This window comes from Oncorhynchus clarkii, chromosome 7, assembly GCF_045791955.1.
Source record: "Oncorhynchus clarkii lewisi isolate Uvic-CL-2024 chromosome 7, UVic_Ocla_1.0, whole genome shotgun sequence".
Taxonomy (NCBI): domain Eukaryota; kingdom Metazoa; phylum Chordata; class Actinopteri; order Salmoniformes; family Salmonidae; genus Oncorhynchus; species Oncorhynchus clarkii.
In genome coordinates, this window is record NC_092153.1 from 10,349,133 (window position 1) to 10,366,615 (window position 17,483).

At 43.6% G+C, this 17,483-nt stretch overlaps 1 protein-coding gene across 29 annotated transcripts in view; it reads left to right on the forward strand.

Annotated features, from left to right (window-relative positions):
• Window positions 1–1,355: 1,355 nt before the first annotated feature.
• Window positions 1,356–17,483, forward strand: part of LOC139412861 (target of Nesh-SH3-like) — a 32,228-nt gene continuing 16,100 nt past the window's right edge. For 18 of the 29 annotated variants that reach the window (XM_071159609.1, XM_071159611.1, XM_071159614.1 and 15 more), the window contains exons 1-8: window positions 1,512–1,686; window positions 11,612–11,791; window positions 13,674–13,742; window positions 13,840–13,975; window positions 14,969–15,159; window positions 15,843–15,895; window positions 16,850–16,889; window positions 17,267–17,344. In XM_071159609.1, the coding sequence (XP_071015710.1) occupies window positions 1,611–1,686; window positions 11,612–11,791; window positions 13,674–13,742; window positions 13,840–13,975; window positions 14,969–15,159; window positions 15,843–15,895; window positions 16,850–16,889; window positions 17,267–17,344 (823 nt within the window). In that variant the 5' untranslated portion in view covers window positions 1,512–1,610. Of the gene's footprint in view, window positions 1,687–11,611; window positions 11,792–13,673; window positions 13,743–13,839; window positions 13,976–14,968; window positions 15,160–15,842; window positions 15,896–16,849; window positions 16,890–17,266; window positions 17,345–17,483 lie in introns of all 29 variants that reach the window. The other 11 variants (XM_071159617.1, XM_071159630.1, XM_071159639.1 and 8 more) reach the window with 7 other exon arrangements.

Sequence of the window (17,483 nt, forward strand, 5' to 3'; positions counted from 1 at the left end):
CATTATTGTTCGCAGTCAAGAGGATGAAAAAGGAGCCTGAAGTTTCACAACTGTACAGGACTTGGGCAGCGGCAGACTGGACATCTGGCATCTCGGGCAAATGGCAGATGGGCCTGTCCATTTAGCCTAGTGGGCCTGCCAAACCTTTTTTACACAAAATGATCACTATCTGGCATAATGGTGGCCTCAAGGAACAAATGGTCTGGTGTGGGGGCCACAAGGAAGAAAGTGAGCCAGTGTATTAGAAATGCCAGGGCTGCTTTTAGGTCCCTGTCCGCCCCTCAGCTTGGGTGTTGACTTTGGTTCCCTGCGTGTCAATGCTTGTTGGTCACTGTGTCTCTGGCAGGAATGGTCCAATGAGTACGAGGGGTTAATGTCTTTCCCAAGTTTCAACATTGCATTTTTCCCTTAACAGCCTTTCTTTATTTTAAAGTCAGAATATGTGTGCTTTGGTTTCTGTTATTTATACTTCTGGCGGTCAGTCAGTCACCAGTTAATTTGTCCATTGTGTAAAATCTGGATTTGGTGATTTAGTGGACGGCAGCATGAATCATGAATGCGCCTCTATTCAGTTCCTGTGGGATGGAGCAGAGGCAGGCGCTCTGTCTGGAACAACTGTCTCCACCAGTCGGTATCCTGTCGCATGTGATGGCACGTGTTGGTTGGATGGGGCTCCTAACATAATCAGCTTGATGGAAGTGTGTGGATACCCCTCATATTCCCTCCATCCCCTCCTCCTTCTCTCCTCTGTACTACCGCCCCTCATACCTCCTCTATGTCAGGGGCTGGACTCCTTCTCTCCTCTGTACTACCGCCCCTCATACCTCCTCTATGTCAGGGGCTGGACTTCTTGGCGGGAGAGCATGGTCACTGCCTCCCAAAGAGCTCCAGTGGAGGTTGGATTTGGATACCCGTTGGCGCTGCTCCACCCGTGTCATTTGTGCTCAGAGAGAATGTACTGTGATGTTGTGTAGTGCATTCCAGAAGAAAAGGGCTTAAAAACATGGTACTGGTTAGTCTGCACAGTGTGCACATGTTGGGCAGAGGTGGGGATGGTAGTGTGCCATACAAACTACACTGCATGAGTTTAACTTTACCCCCAAGGCCATAGGTTAGGATGGAGCGAGGGTGCCACTCCTGTGCTCCTCCTGTGCCACCACCCTGTTTTTCCCACCACATTGGCGCCTCCTGGAATCTACATTGCAATAGCACTTGAGTTGAACAAAGGATAAATAAATGAATAAATAATAAATATAAATACAAAAATAACACATAAGAGGAGGAGGGCTGGAGGAGGAGGAAGGGGAGGGGAAAACCGGGTGGGTGATACAAAAACATAGGGAGGGAAAAAAATAGAGGGAAACATTTCAGCGAGATTCCACACATTTAGCCACCCACCTAGGAATAGGGTGTGTGGGGTTGGGTTGTGACATCACCAGTCCCCTCCCACCCCCACCCCTCTCCTATGCTGCTAGTATAGATGCTTCGTGGTCCGGTGGTCCTCTCCACTCCACAGTGTTTCCACGGAGCGCTGCACAAGCCCTAAATTGAGCTGTTACCTTAGTGAAGTTGTCCAGCATCCCTGTCCAGAGAGCTCTATTGCAGGCACCATGCTCCTCAGAGTCTTTCTCCTGCTCTTCTCCGGATCCATTCTCCTCAACTGCATCCCTGCACAGAGGATTAGAGGCAAGTGCACAGATTGGCCGTTCTGTAAAGTCAGGTGTTTTGTGTTTCTGGATAGTATGGTTTTGTGTTACATGTTTTATGTATAGTTTTGAGCATGCATATTATGTTTTTGCCAATGCATGTGTGATGGAAAGTGTTTTGGTGTTGTTGATGCTTATCATTGTGCATTGTGCACAATGCAAATGTTTTGCTGACTGCATGTGTTCTCCTAATGCCATTCACGTTGTATAGAAAGAAATAGCTTGCCAAAACCAAATTGCAATGTGTACATGAGTAGGGTTTTCATGGTCCAGTTGGTCCAGTTTGTAATGTCCCATGAAATTATCGCAAAAGTATTGACCAAAATGTTTAGGACATTGCATAATGTGTAGAGTTGTGCAGACTTGACTGCAGCGAAACCACAGTGTGAATGGCAGACGCTTTCATCCAAGCGATTTACTGACCATAAATGCAATGCATTTAGATTCAGGTGCAAAACCATTGTATATCTGTCTTGCAACTTGTAGCTGTGACTGTGCAAGATAAGAATGAGTTTGACACAAAAACGGAATTAAAAGCAGAAGTTTGGTTGTTACCGGTACGTAGATTATGTTTCCTTGAATTTTGTTCTGATGCTTTTTGGTCTCACTGTAGAATTGTAATGTCTGATTGAAGCTTGGATTGCCTTTTGTTAGAGATCATGTTCAGATGATGATGAACTGTTTGAGCTACAGGACGTTCAGCAGCGTACTGATTGTCCCATTAAACATACAGTAGTTATGCAATATGATGAATTTACTCTCCTAGAAATTAAAAGGGAAATGTCAGGCTATAACCAATGGATGATCGATACACTGTATTAGCTCACATGCAAACACTCGCCAATATCAAACATTTTTTTTAGCGGCAGTGTGTATGTGAATAGTAAAACAACAGAAATTCATAGAAGTGAGGACGTTTAGCCTGTTCTCACTTGTAAAAAGGCTATTTTAGGCTTAGGGGTTAGTTTTATGGTTAGAATTAGGGTTAGGTTTAGGGTTTAAGGTTAGGGTAATGGTTTGGTTTAGGGTTAGGTAAAATAGGAATTTTAATGGGAATGAATTGTTGATGCCAAAAAAATCCTCGCAAGTATAGTAGGACATCGCTGTGTGTGTGTGTGTGTGTGTGTGTGTGTGTGTGTGTGTGTGTGTGTGTGTGTGTGTGTGTGTGTGTGTGTGTGTGTGTGTGTGTGTATATCTCTGCCTGTTGGTTGTCTTGGGGTGTTTCTTGGACAGGTTCCCATGATTAAAATAAAGTGAATCTGTGTGAGCGCCACTCTGTTTGTTGACTAGAAATCTTATCCTAATGATCATTTTGCTGCTGTCCAGTGGACTTCCCAGAGGATGTAGCCTTGTGATTGCGGTGTCTATCAATGATACTCTAACACAGCTGGGAGGGGTTTGGTTAGGTTTGGGTTTGGGTTTGGGATTGGGCCAACATCTCCCCTCTGCACACTCCACAATGTCAGGCAGAGAAGCTTCTTGTTAAACAATACATGTTGTAGAAGATTCAAGTGCCTGCTTTGCTTTCCGTGCGGCGGTGTCTCCTTTCTGCACATTGTTGAGGTGTTACGTGTATATTCCGGAGTACTTGCGGGGGTGGTGGGGGTACATTGTAAACGGGTAACATGTGTGTACCTGAGTATCTGAGCTCTGAGTATGTTGAAGCTGTGGTTGTGCAGGCAGCTGGAGACGTGGTTGTGCCCCCAGCTCTTCACGCATGGTCAAACTTCATTAGAGGAGATGAAAGATGCAAATATACCCTACCTTCACGCTGTTTAACTACCATCTCTTTGGTGAGGATGGGAGCGGAGAGGCGGGGGCTGTTGTGCTCCACTACTGTGGCATGATGAGGTGGGATGGGAAGCTCTATGAATGAAAGGGTAAAGTTGGACTCATGCCAGATGGACACACAGTCAAAGAGAATACAGTAGGAGTGCACGTGTGTGTTTTTCAACATGTGTCCATGCATGTGCTTATACAGTATGTGCTGCCAGTGAACGCCCCTGCAGTTATGGAGTGAATCAACAGCTGTAGAGCATTGAGATCAAGTCCTTCTAAATGTGACTGGACAATATATGCTATATGAACCCAGAGAAGCTATGAGGGACGGTTTATGTTCCATATAGCCATGAGGTAAAATGCTCCTGGAGAGTCGATTTAGGAAAGTAGTGTCTGGAGATTTAGGGGACTTTTGTTACAGATGTGTCATTTTAATTAGAAGGTACAGGTATGCTCAATTTGGGAGAAATGAAAGGACCATGTTCCACAACAGAATGTACTGTAAGTGTTTCAAGGTTTGGTTTGAGTGAAGTTTGTTAGTTCCTTATTCAATATACAAAACAAACAAACACAACGATTTGGGATATTGCTGGAAGAGAAGTTGTTTATGACTAACATATCTCAAAGTCTGCCAAAGGATTAGATGCTAGCTAGACTTTTTCCCTCAGCGCAATACCCTGAAGGCTGGCTGTTATTCACTTTAAGGGTCATGTAACCAAACCAACTGTTTTCACTTGTGATCAGTGATCACACTGAGTTCTGCTCTTGGGTCAATCAGCTGCAGTTGGAATGCCTTCAACTGTGAAACACCACATCCGTGCCAAGAAACCACCATGCATGATTAAACATGTCTTAAGTGTCAAACTGCCATGCTTTCCCACCATTTGAGAAGGCAACAGGATGCCAATGCCAATCTGTAGAACAAACAACCCAAAGATAGCTTAAGAGACTGAAGACGGACACTGATGATTGCACACAATCTGTCTCCTGAAGATTCACAACCAAATCAAACATGCCTGTTGCTAATGCTTAAAAATCTATTTTTTTTCTAGACAACTTTGTTACTGGGAATTCTTAATATCAACGATGCCTTTCTATCATACGAACTCATTGCATTTTATGCACACTTTGACAACAACAACATCGTGCCCGGGCGTGAGGGCCATCACCATCTCAGAGGATTGGGTGATCTCGCTCTCTGAGCCCGATGTAAGAAAGGTCTTTAATCAGATCAATACCCGAAAGGCCGCAGGGACGGTATTCCAGGGCGGGTGGTGGGACACAATGCAGATACCCCGGTTAGCCAATGTGTGGGAGAACTGGTTGGTCGGGCCAATTTAGGTAGTATGTACATGAATGTATAGTTAAAGTGACTATGCATATAAGATAAACAGAGAGTAGCAGCAGCGTAAAGAGTGGTTGGGGGGTGCACACAATGCAGATAGTCTGGGTAACCATTTGGTTACCTGTTCAGGAGTCTTATGGCCTGGGTGTAAAAACTGTTGAGAAGCCTTTTTGTCCTAGACTTGGCACTCTGGTACCGCTTGCCATGCGGTAGTAGAGAGAACAGTCTATGACTGGGGTGGCTGTGGTCTTTGACAATTTTTAGGGCCTTCCCTCTGACACCGCCTGGTTTTGAGGTCCTGGATGGCAGGCAGCTTTGCCCCAGTGATGTACTGGGCCGTACACACTACCCTCTGAAGTGCCTTGCGGTCGGAGGCCGAGCAGTGATGCAACCGGTCAGGATGCTCTCAATGTTGCATTCCTGTTCTCAAGAACTCTAAGGCTTCATGCCACAATGACTACCACCCTGTAGAACTCCCTTCTGTAATCTTGAAGTGCTTTGAGAGGCTGGTTATGGCACACATTAACTCCACCATCCCAGACACCCTAGACCCACTCCAATTTGCATACCACCCCAACAGATCCATAGATGACGCAATCTCAATTGCTCTCCACACTGCCCTCACCCACCTAGACAAGCAGAATACCTGTGTGTGAATGCTGTTCATTGACTACAGCTCAATGTTCAACACCATTGTCCCCTCTAAGCTCGTCTCCAAGCTTATGACTCTGGGTCTGAACTTCTCCCTCTGCAACTGGATGCTGGACTTCCTGACGGGCCGACCCCAGGTGGTGAGGGTAGGCAACATCACCTCCGTCATGCTGACCCTCAACACGAGAGCCCCACATGGGTGTGTGCTTAATCCCCTCCTTTACTCCCGGTTCACCCACGACTGCGTGGCCACACACAACTCCAACACCATCATCAAGTTTGCTGATGAGACGTCTGTGGTAGGCCTGATCACCGGCGACAATGAGTCCGCCTACAGGGAGGAGGTCAGTGACCTGGCAGTGTTGTGCCAGAGCAACAACCCCTCCCTCAAGACCAAGGAGCTGAATGTGGACTACAGGAAATGGAGGGGGCGAGTACACCCCCATCCACGTCGACGGGGCTGCAGTGGAGCAGGTCGAGAGCTTCAAGTTCCTCTGTGTCCAAATCACTAAAGACTTAAAATGGGCCAAAGACATGCGCACAGTCGTGAAGAATGCGCGACAGCACCTCTTCCCCCTCAGGAGGTTGAAAAAGTTTGGCATGGGCACTCAAATCCTCAAAAAGTTCTACATCTGTACCATTGAGAACATCTTAACTGGCTGCATCACTGCCTGTTAAGGCAGTAGCACTGCCCTCGATCGCATAGCGCTACAGAGGGTGGTGCGGGCAGCCCAGTACCTCACTGGGACCAAGCTCTCTGCCATACAGGACATCTATATCAGGCGGTGTGAAAGGAAGGTCCGGAAAATCATTAAAGACTCCAACCACCCAAGCCATAGACCATCCTCTCTGCTTCCGCACGGCAAGCGGTACCGGTGCATTAAGTCTGACACCAACAGGATCTTGAACAGCTTCTATCCCCAAGCAATAAGACTGATAAATAGCTAACCAAATAGCTACAAGGACTATCTGAGTTAACCTTGCATCTTTACTGACCTTTTATCTCTATGCATACTCACACACCCATTCACTCCATAATCTGCTCACTCACGTATAATATGCACTCTACACGCACAAGCTGTTGCTACTCTGTTTATTATATATCCTAATGCTTAGTCACCTTACCCCTGTACATATCTACCTCCATCACACCAGTATCCCTGCACATTGTAAATACAGTACGGTACTGGAACTGACCCTGTATGTAAGTATGCTTACTTACTTATTGTGTTCTTCATATTTATTGTGTGCTTTTTCTAGTATTACATTGTTATTGATTATTGTATTTTTGTTTGCAAGCAAGGCATTTCACTGTTCTTGTGCATGTGACATTAAAAACGTAAAACTTGAAACATTACTCAAGAGCAGGATAACTTTATTGACAACAGAACACAACATAGCTAACAAGCTTTCCAGCATGAAGGGGCTACTTTTTATGCAGGTTGGGATTTATTGGTATGACTCATGTAATGGAGGCAGCTCTGCAGTGTGGTCACTACACTCACACTCTTAGAAAAAAGGAGAACCCTTTTTGGTTCCAGATATGTCCCTTTTGGGAATGTAGAACCCTCTGTAGAAAGGGTTCTACATAGAACCCAAAAGGGTTCTAACTGGAAGCAAAAAGGGTTATTCAAAGGGTTCTCCTGTGGGTACAGCCAAAGAACCCTTAAAGGTTCTAGATAGAAAAAAGGTGCTAAGAGTGTAGCTGAGGTGCTAAGAGTGTATGATTTGAAACCTTACCCTAACATGAACCCTAACCTTAACCACACTGCTACAGTGGTTGCTCAAGTAAAAGTTTTGAGATTATGCTGCGGGACATAGAGGTAATTTGTGGTTTAGTACGGTACCCTTACGCCTAACCCTAACCTTAAACTAAGACCCCCAAAAATAATCACATTTCCCCCATTCATTTTTACAATATAGCCAAATTATGACTTTGCAGCTGCACTCTTAGGAGAAAAAAAGGTGCTATCTAGAACCCAAAAGGGTTCTTTGAATGTCACCATAGGAGAACCCTTGGAAAAACCATTTTTTGTTCCATGTAGAATCCTTTTGGTTCCAGGTAGAACCTTTCGGAGTTCCATGTAGAACCATTTCCACAGAGAGGTCTACATGGAACCCAAAAGAGCTACATAGAACCAAAAAGGGCTCTCCTATGGGGACAGCCAAATAATCCTTTTGGAAGCCTTTTTTCTAAGGGTGTGGCGGAAATCTCTCAGTTCTGCCTCCAGGGAAAGATGGATGTCAATACACGTCAACCTGCATTTTTGATGAGTAAGCCTTTCCATAAGCTTTAGTATACATTTATTGGTATTATGTAACATAATAATGTCTTCCACATTCTCCCCCTGTGGCTAGAATCATTCTCCATTGTGTCTCCACAAGGGGTGAAGTGGTCATCTGGTCCTCTATAAACACAGGAAAACACATTACACTCCTTGTAAGTCTAGGGTCTCTTTAATAAAACCTTATGGATTTGCAGCTATAAAGCCAGAGACTGAAAACATCCTTCTTGTTAAATTAAAGGGAGTCAGCAATAACATGACAGGAGTCTTGAGGTAAGCAGAGGTTATGTCATGTTGCCGGGGGAGGTACCTTTATTAATGACAGTTAGAATCAAAGGCGCCACTAGAAATATGATCTTCGAATGCAGAAACATGACAAGCAAAACATCCTTTCCCCCCTCCAATTATATTCCAAACAATTCAAGATTACTCTTTGGGGTTAAGCGGAGAAGAGAAATTAATTCAAGATTACTCTTTGGAGTTAAGCAGAGAAGAGAAATGAATTCAAGATTACTCTTTGGGGTTAAGTGGAGAAGATAAATGGACACAAGTATCCATGTAAACAGTTAATTCACCCACACTGTGTAAAAAGTTTCACAATGTTGTTCTGATTCAGCAAACCCAGTGGGCTTTTAAATTCTTCCAAACCAAAAGTTCCTGGCAACTTCCGCAAAACCACCACACAAATATGGTTGTTTGTTTGTTTTACACTTCCTCATGTGGTTCTACAGCTGCACCATCAAGAGCATCCTGACCGGTTGCATCACCGCCTGGTTTGGCAACTGCTCGGCATCTGACGGCAAGGCGCTACAGAGGGTAGTGTGAACGGCCCAGTACATCACTGGGGCCAAGCTTCCTGCCATCCAGGACCTATATAATAGGCGGTGTCAGAGGAAAGCCCATAAAATTGTCAGAGACTCCAATCACCCAAGTTATAGACTGTTTTCTCTGCTACTGCACAGCAAGCTGTCCCGGAGTGCCAAGTCTAGGACCAAAAGGCTCCTCAACTGCTTCTACCCCCAAGCCATAAGACTGCTGAACAATTCATAAAATCACCACCGGACAATTTACATTGATCCCCCCCTTTTTGTACACTGCTGCTACTCGCTGTTTGTTTGTTACCAGTGCATAGTCACTTTGCTCCCACCTACATGTGCAGATTACCTCAACTACCATGCACACTGACTTGGTACCAGTGCCACCTGTATATAGCCTCGTTATTGTTATTCTTATTGTGTTACTTTTTATTATTAATTTTTATTTTAGTCTATCCCTGTAAATATTTTCTTCTTCTTGAACTGCACTGTTGGTTAAAACTTCTTAGGGCTGAGATCCTGCTAACGGGATCGATATGACAACAGCCAGTGAAAGTGCAGGGCGCAAAATTCAAAACAACAGAAATCTCATAATTAAAATTCCTCAGACATACAAGTATTTCACACCATTTTAAAGATACACTTCTTGTTAATCTCACCACAGTGTCCGATTTCAAATAGGCTTTATGGTCGAAAGCACCACAAATGATTATGTTGGGTCAGAGCCAAGTCACAGAAAAACACAGCTATTTTTCCAGCCAAAGAGAGGAGTCAAAAAAAATCAGAAATAGAGATAGAATTTATCCCTAACCTTTGATGATCTTCATCAGATGACACTCATAGGACTTCATCTTACACAATACATGTATGTTTTGTTCGATAAAGTTCATATTTATATCAAAAAATCTCAGTATACATTGGCGCGTTATGTTCAGTAGTTCCAAAAACATCCGGTGATTTTGCAGAGAGCCACATCAATTTACAGAAATACTCATCATAAATGTTGATGAAAATACAAGTGTTATACATGGAACGTTAGATGCACTTCTCCTTAAAACAACCGCTGTGTCAGATTTCAAAAAAGCTTTACGGAAAAAGCAAACCATGCAATAATCTGAGTACGGCACTCAGAGACCAAACAAACCAAAAAGATATCCGCCATATTGTGCAGTCAACAGAAGTCAGAAATAACATTATAAATATTCACTTACCTTTGATCTTCATCAGAATGCACTCCCAGGAATCCCAGTTCCACAATAAATGTTTGTTTTTGATAATGTCCATAATTTATGTCCAAATTCCTCCTTGTTGTTAGCGCGTTCAGCCCAGTAATCCAAATTCATGACGCACGAGCAGACAAAATGTCAAAACGTTCCGTTACAGTCCGTAGAAACATGTCAAACGATATCTAGAATAAATCTTTAGGATGTTTTTAACATAAATCTTCAATAATATTCCAACCGGAGAATTCCTTTGTCTGTAGAATTGCAATGGAACAGAGATCGCTCTCACGTGAATGAGCATCATGAGCTCAAGGAATTCTGGCAGACCTCTGACTCATTCCTGTCTCATTCGCCCCCACTTTACAGTAGAAGCATCAAACAAGGTTCTAAAGACTGTTGACATCTAGTGGAAACCTTAGGAAGTGCAACATGACCAATTTCCTACTGTATCTTCAATAGGGAATGAGTTGAAAGACGACCAACCTCAGATTTCCCACTTCCTGGTTGGATTTTTTCTCAGGTTTTTGCCTGCCATATGAGTTATGTTATACTCACAGACATCATTCAAACAGTTGTAGAAACTTCAGAGTGTTTTCTATCAAAATATACTAATAATATGCATCTATTGGCAACTGGGACTGAGTAGCAGGCAGTTTACTCTGGCACCTTATTCATCCAAGCTACTCAATACTGCCCCCAGCCATAAGAAGTTAAGTAAGCATTTTACGGTAAAGTCTACACTTGTTCTATTCGGCGCATGTGACAAATAAAGTTTGATTTGATTGAAGAGGTTCGTGGGTCATCGATAATGAAGGCACAAATATTATATCCAAGGTTCATCCCTAGTTTGCTCTGTGAATGGGAGTGATTAGGCTATTGTTAAAACCTAATTAATGCTCTGAGTGATGATTAGGGTTAGCTGGAGTGCCAGAACGCTCGCCTTGCCTCTTGCCTGCATGGGCATTAAAAGGGCTGGCTGTTGACTGATGTGTGTGACGACAAAAAACTGCCACAACATCCTTTTCCGAACACCATCTTGATCCCCTTTATGTGGCATTTTAAACCTGCTTTTCATTCGCATTTAACAGCCTCTTTAACCCAGCAGCTGAATCAGTCAAGTTCCTGCATGGTGGGAAATGGGAACCTGGTGGACAAGGGAAAGCCTTTTCCAAAGCTAAAGAGCCGTATTACCAGGTTCAAATGAGCTCCATTACTCATGTTTAGGACATTTCCCAGACATCTATTTAGCCTCTGTTCTTTAATAATGACTTTTCTGAACTCTTTGGAGCTCAACCTTCAAGTTACATCCATTGCATTTCACCTTCTAATTTGACATCTCCTGTGCTTATGCACACCCTCAAGCCTGACGATATCAGTGGGTTTAAAGTCCTTTTAGTTTATCCTAATAGTCCAATGTTATGACTGATGAAGGGAATCAAGTATCCCATCTCCTGTATGCGTTCAGGGTAATATTGGCTGCAGTTGAAGAGTACTGCAGTCTATTTCCTGAAAACCACAAACACAATCCTGTTTGATTAATCCCTTGGGTACCTGGGGAGAGGCAGCTGTTTATCTTGCAATTACCCCTAAATGAATCTGTGTCCAGAAGTTTTTCTAAATGCAGCAGTTATAGTGCAATTCACAAATGCTCTGCACAGAATTTGCAATCTGCTCATGTTCATGTGAGGTGCTGAAGGTTAGCTGTGATGGAATGCACTAGCATCTTTAAGTACAATGCACCACAGTTCAACTAATCATATCCACAATGCAATTCAACTGTTTTATTATACTTGTTGGCCTTTAACAGTGAGAAGACAGAACATGAAGGTTCGCATCAACGCTACGGGCGACACCATCGTGATGAAGTTTGTCCGGCCCAACCCTGACACCAAGCTGGAGGGCTACATCCTGGGCTACGGCAGCAGCATGTTCTCTAAACAGTTCATCCAGCTGCCTGAGAATGGAGAGCCCTACGAGACTGAGATAGGTAAGACCAGTCTATGGTAAGACCATGCACACACACGCACACATTAACCTATTGACTTTCAGGTATTCATCAGATAGTCATAACATAACAGTAAATATGACTCAAACATACGTCAGTGTGGGGAGAAACCGTTCCTCTGAGAAACCTAGCAACCTGTCTTTGTAGAGCACAGAGATTCTCCAAACAGGGTGAAAAGGGCAGGAGTTACACTAAGCATTCCACACTGTTGACTTTCCTCTTTAAAGTCCTTTCCTGCAGCTCAATGGGTTCCATTCATCATCAACCACAGCCTCTCATGAGATACATCCCAGCATCCCAGCCCACTACGGCACCTTAGCAGGGCAGCACAGGGCCAGTGGAAGATTACCTTACAGCTTGTGTAGATCATCTATTGAGCGTGAAACCACATACTTATGTTAGAATTCGAATGATACTCTGTTGCTTATTTTTCTTGATACTCCCACTCACTAAAATCACTTGAGTTAAAGTAAACATCGGAGTGTTTTCATAATTAAATCAAACAAATACGCTTCCTTTATTGCTGTTTTGTGTTGATCTGTTCGGATTTATGATAGGCACGAAATGAGAGCAGGTCAGGAACAGGTTTCCTCTTGTCGTATGAAAAGGTCTCAATGGCCATTGGCTATGAAGTGTTAGAGTAGAAAGGAACCAGAGACTAAAGAGAATGGAACAACTCCCTTGGCTGGCTCCCCAATCAGTGAAAGGAGTGCTGTTTGTTCAATGCAGAACAGCTTTTTGGTCACTTTTCCTTGAGCCCTTTCACCTGTGTGAGAGACAACAGAAGTGATCAAACATCATTTCTCACTGGTACAAGCTGTGACCTTCCACGTACAAAAACAACTACGACAAAGAGCCAAGTTAAATTGGTCTCAGGTGCCCCTCCAGAACACCTGAGAGAGCCCAGAGGGATCCAACGAGAGATCAGAGGGTAGACAGAACCTTCTCAGCAATAATGACACACGTAGTAGTCCAATAGGATATGGTTGTGTTACTGTGACTCTCTGGGATCCTCTTTTGTGCTGACTCTTAACTTATTTAAAGTGTTTCCCCACACCCAACAGTTTGCTTTATTTTAAGCAACCAAGTGACTATCGTTTGTCCAATGCCCCACCCATAACATTGTGCCAGCTTCGATCCATGCCAGCCTGCTCCTGCTCCTGGCATGCCAGCTCAGGTGCTCTGGCTTTATGTTAATCCATTGAACACCAGGACCTAGTCAGGCCCTTGGTGCTCCACCCTTCACATCCTGTCTATTTTGTTCTGTACAGTTATTCATTAATGAGCTCGCCATTCTCATGCAATAGAAACACAATATTTTTGGATCACTGTTTTTATAGCACATTGAATCCAAGCGGCCAGATGTGTCTTAACTGTGCTCCAGATCCATACCCATATTTCACCCCTCCTAGCTAGCCTCAGACACTGTTTGCATTTGGACAAGTATTATAACAATAGACAACTGTTAGATTGTGGGTGGATAATATAAACCCCTTAGAGAATTGACTGTATGTATTAAAGTCTCTGCAGGTTGGACAACGTTCCATTGTTCCGAGGAGTTCAAGCAACTCTGCATTTCAATTTACCATCTGAACGACTGTTTGTTTTCATCTGTTGTGCTTAAAGTCAAGCTCTTTCATCTGTGTATCTGCTCTGTTTCTGTTTACAGCGGATTTGAATAGTTTCAGCCCATCTCCTTAACACCAGATACCTGGCTGGGTAGTGACTCACCAGGCGTCAGCAGGACTCTTTCTTCCCAAACCCTTCTTTCACTGCCCTTGACAATATTTCCCCCCTTCTGGTATATTCCTTTTTCCATGACAGAGAAATCAATGTGACAACGTTTTATTTTTTAACCTTTCAGACGCTGAACCCAAGTATCTTGTAGCTGTCCAGCCAATCCCGAGCAACGACGTAAAGAAACAATGCACAGGTACCTGCAGCAGTCTGTCTACGCATCTAAAAGCTTCAATCAGGTCATCAAATCTGTTGCAAATATAGTGTATGACCCTTGACATTTGTCCTCACAGGAAAGGTCAACCTGGAGAAGCCACTCCACCTGGTTATTGGCTCCGTCACCCCAACCTCTGTGCTGCTGTCCTGGGGGACCTTCCTGAAGACTCCCTACGAAGCAGGCAACATCATGAACGACTGTTTGGAAGACGGGTGAGTTATACCCTACCGCACCGCCAGCCAGGCATCTGGTTCCAGTTCCATGTTGCATTTCTCAGGCCAAAGCTTCCACAGAAACAGCCTCACTCAGCTCAAAATGGATGACAGGTGAATGCAGTTACACACTGTTAAGGCATTCAGACTATCTGCTTTTCACAAAAGAGAAGGATCTAGTTGAAATCAGGTGCACACACTGAGATCTGAATACCAGGCTGTTATTGCTAGCTATATATAAAGATGACATACTGTATGGAGGCTTGACTAGATTTAAACTCATACCGTGCATTCAATGTACTGTGCCGTCGAACCTTGGAGGATTTATGACGCATAACAGTTCTGTAGAGAAACGTTGAGGAAGTGTGCCATTTATTTTCTATGGAAAATGGAGCATGGGAATGGGCCGAGGTCTTTTCCAACACAGGTGTGTGCAGGAGTTGACTGAGAATACATGGACTGTACTGCTGGGACACAAACACACTTTTCCATCACTCGATTTATTCTCCACCTTAAATACATTCTAGAATTTCCCCCACTCCGTAAGTTGGAGGAGTCGTTGGAAATCTCGACCTAAGTTACAGCTGAGAGTTCCCCCTTATATCTGGTGGCTTATTAAAAGCTTAATATCAGTTCCTTCTGTTTACTGCTTGGCTACTGCCGGCAGCGCTACCCAGAAAGACAATCCCTGAGGGCATGAAAAGGGATCGGTTGACACTGACGAGATGACCTGAGATATCGGAGCCAGAATTAACAATAGCTAACGGAGGAAGCTTGTTTAACATATTAGTCACTATGGTTCATCAGACCACAGCCGTAGAGCTGGAATAGCCACCCATACTGTATGATGTGGAGCACGCCTGCTGTGCTTTGTTGGTCGATGAGAAAAGAAGGCAGAATTTTCCAAAGGTTAGAGTTTGCCATAAAGATGCAAAGCTACTGTACAAGAATCAGCATGTTGTTTACTGTGCCTTGTTTGTCCCTCCCATGCAGACACTACACCGTCCGCTACAGGGAGAGGAACAGGAAGTGGATCTACCAGACCTGCCCCACCAGCGACACTGTGGTTGACAACCTGAAGCCCGACACCCCATATGAGTTTGGGGTCCGCTCCAACAAAGACGAACGCAGCGGAATCTGGAGCAAGCCTGTCATTCACAAAACCAACATGGGCGCAGGGTTGGGTAGGTTACTTTCTACATGTAATAGTTACTAGTTACCTGTCCAAAATTGTAATCAGTAATGTAACTTTTGAATTACCCAAACTCAGTAACGTAATCGGATTACTTTCAGTTACTTTTGGATTACTTTCCCCTTAAGAGGCATTAGAAGAAGACAAAAAGGATCCATCAAACACATTTGTTGTGTCATCAAAGTGGTCTCTGACTTGTGGTCAGTCTTGCGCAAGTGGAACAAACGTAAACTTACCGGCTTCTTTTCAATGCTGAATTGAATGCCATTGAGAAAACAGAAAGGTGTCATAATGTATTTATTTTTTGAGCAAACATCCTTTCCGAAAGTAAAAATAATCCAATAGGTAGTCATATACTTTTTAAAACGTATCTGTAATCTGATTACAATATTTCATCTGGAAATGTAACTGATTACATTGACAGTTACTTCCCAACTCTGCATGGGTATGTACATCATACTTAAGAAAATTAAAATCAGAGAGTTCAGGCAGTACCTCCTCGTTTTATTTTCGAGGAAGTCTGTAAGTAATCTTTGTGTCTCAAGAACAAAAAATAAAACATCCATATCATGTGAGCCATTTTGTGCTTTGTTTCTACTTCATTCAAAAGATTACCTACCGACACTCTCTTCTCAGAATAGCAATTGTTTACATCTTCTTCTCCATGTTTTGCAGACAAAAGCGTCCAGAAACCCTACAAGCACCGGACCCCTATTGTGAAGCCAATGGTATGTGCTGTGTTTGTTGGCCATACAGCATAAGAACCTATGACCTACGGGACTCTCAGTTTCTGCATGAAATCGCTTCCACAGGCATACGTATTCTCACACTACAACTTTACCCTACCACTCATTTTTATTTCTTCAAGAAAATATTTTTCTATTTCCTGCTGTCACTGTGGAGGGAGAATATACAAAGGGGGTGAGAGGGTGAGAAGCAGAGCTGAGCTGAGCTGTATTAGACCAGAGTAGAGTAGATAAACTGCTGTCTGCTTCCCCTGTCTGACCCCAGCACCCGTTAAAGAGAGACTCTTTAACGTGGGTTTAAGAGGGTCACCCTCACAGCCCAGCTGTGACAGGCAGAACATCGCAAATCAACACATGACGCGCTCGCGCTGACGTAGTCTTTCTGCCTACTCACAATCAATCAATCAGATGTATTTATTTCTAAAGCCATTTTTACATCAGCAGATGTCAGAAAGAGCTATATAGAAACCCAGCCTAATCCTTTTTCCAATCTCTTTCATGGTGGCTATTTTGATTTTGTAGCTTATATGCAAGTGTGACTGTCATATGGCCCTTGATCTCTCGTGTGTGTGTGTGTGTGTGTGTGTGTGTGAGTGAGTGAGTGAGTGAGTCTAAGTCAGGTACCAGTAAGTGAAGTGTAGACAGCAGACCATAAATGTTTTCTGGTGAAATGTCTTTTCCAGGCAGAAGTCAGGAGTGATGTATGTGCCGTTAAGGGAGGCTGAAGGGCACATTAGGTACGCTAGATGTCTCAAGGGAGACTCCCAGTCATGTAGCACTCAAGGGGAGACCGCACAAAGCACAACGCTATCCTCACCATAAAACGAAAACATGACTTTAGCACGGGTAGCGTATTAGCGTTGACATATGAACTGTGGCTGTGGATCTGGTGGCAATAAAACCGTCCACCAATTGTAGATTGTTTTTGTTTCCCAGAAACCACCCATGTCCCGTGCACTTTTCCCACCTCGTCCAGGTAAGCCATTTCCGTGTAATCACTTGAAACCAGAACTTTTATATTGCATCCAAATGAAACAGAGAGGAACACTACATGTCCATATGCATGTCCAGGCATCACCGTTACCTAAGCTTTATTCCAATGTACAGGAATGTAGAGTATGTCATGATATTGTTCCAGGTGTATAAGTCCAGACAGCTAAATGCTACTTATCCTTGTTACACCTGTTTTCTGAGGATATAGATGCATATTACAATGTTTTACACTGTTTAATATGGTATAATGCCTGTGTAATGTAAAGTGTTGGTTTACAGCATCACTACTTTAGACATAGGGAGTATGTTGTAGCTACTTGAAATCCTGCCTATCTCCTCTTGATTCCCTTTCTCCCCCAGCTATTCACAATAAGACTCAGCCTAGACTCCCTCTGACCAAAAACCAAGGTTTCCCAGGAGCTCCCAAGACATCTTTTGGTGATTACTCTCTCTCTCATTCTAAAGCACTTAACTTTTCACATAGTTTTTTTTATTGTTGCCAAAAACACTACTATTTTCACTGTCTTTAAAGACCTGTGGTCAAACACATTTCCTGCCCTACACCTTCGCTACCTTT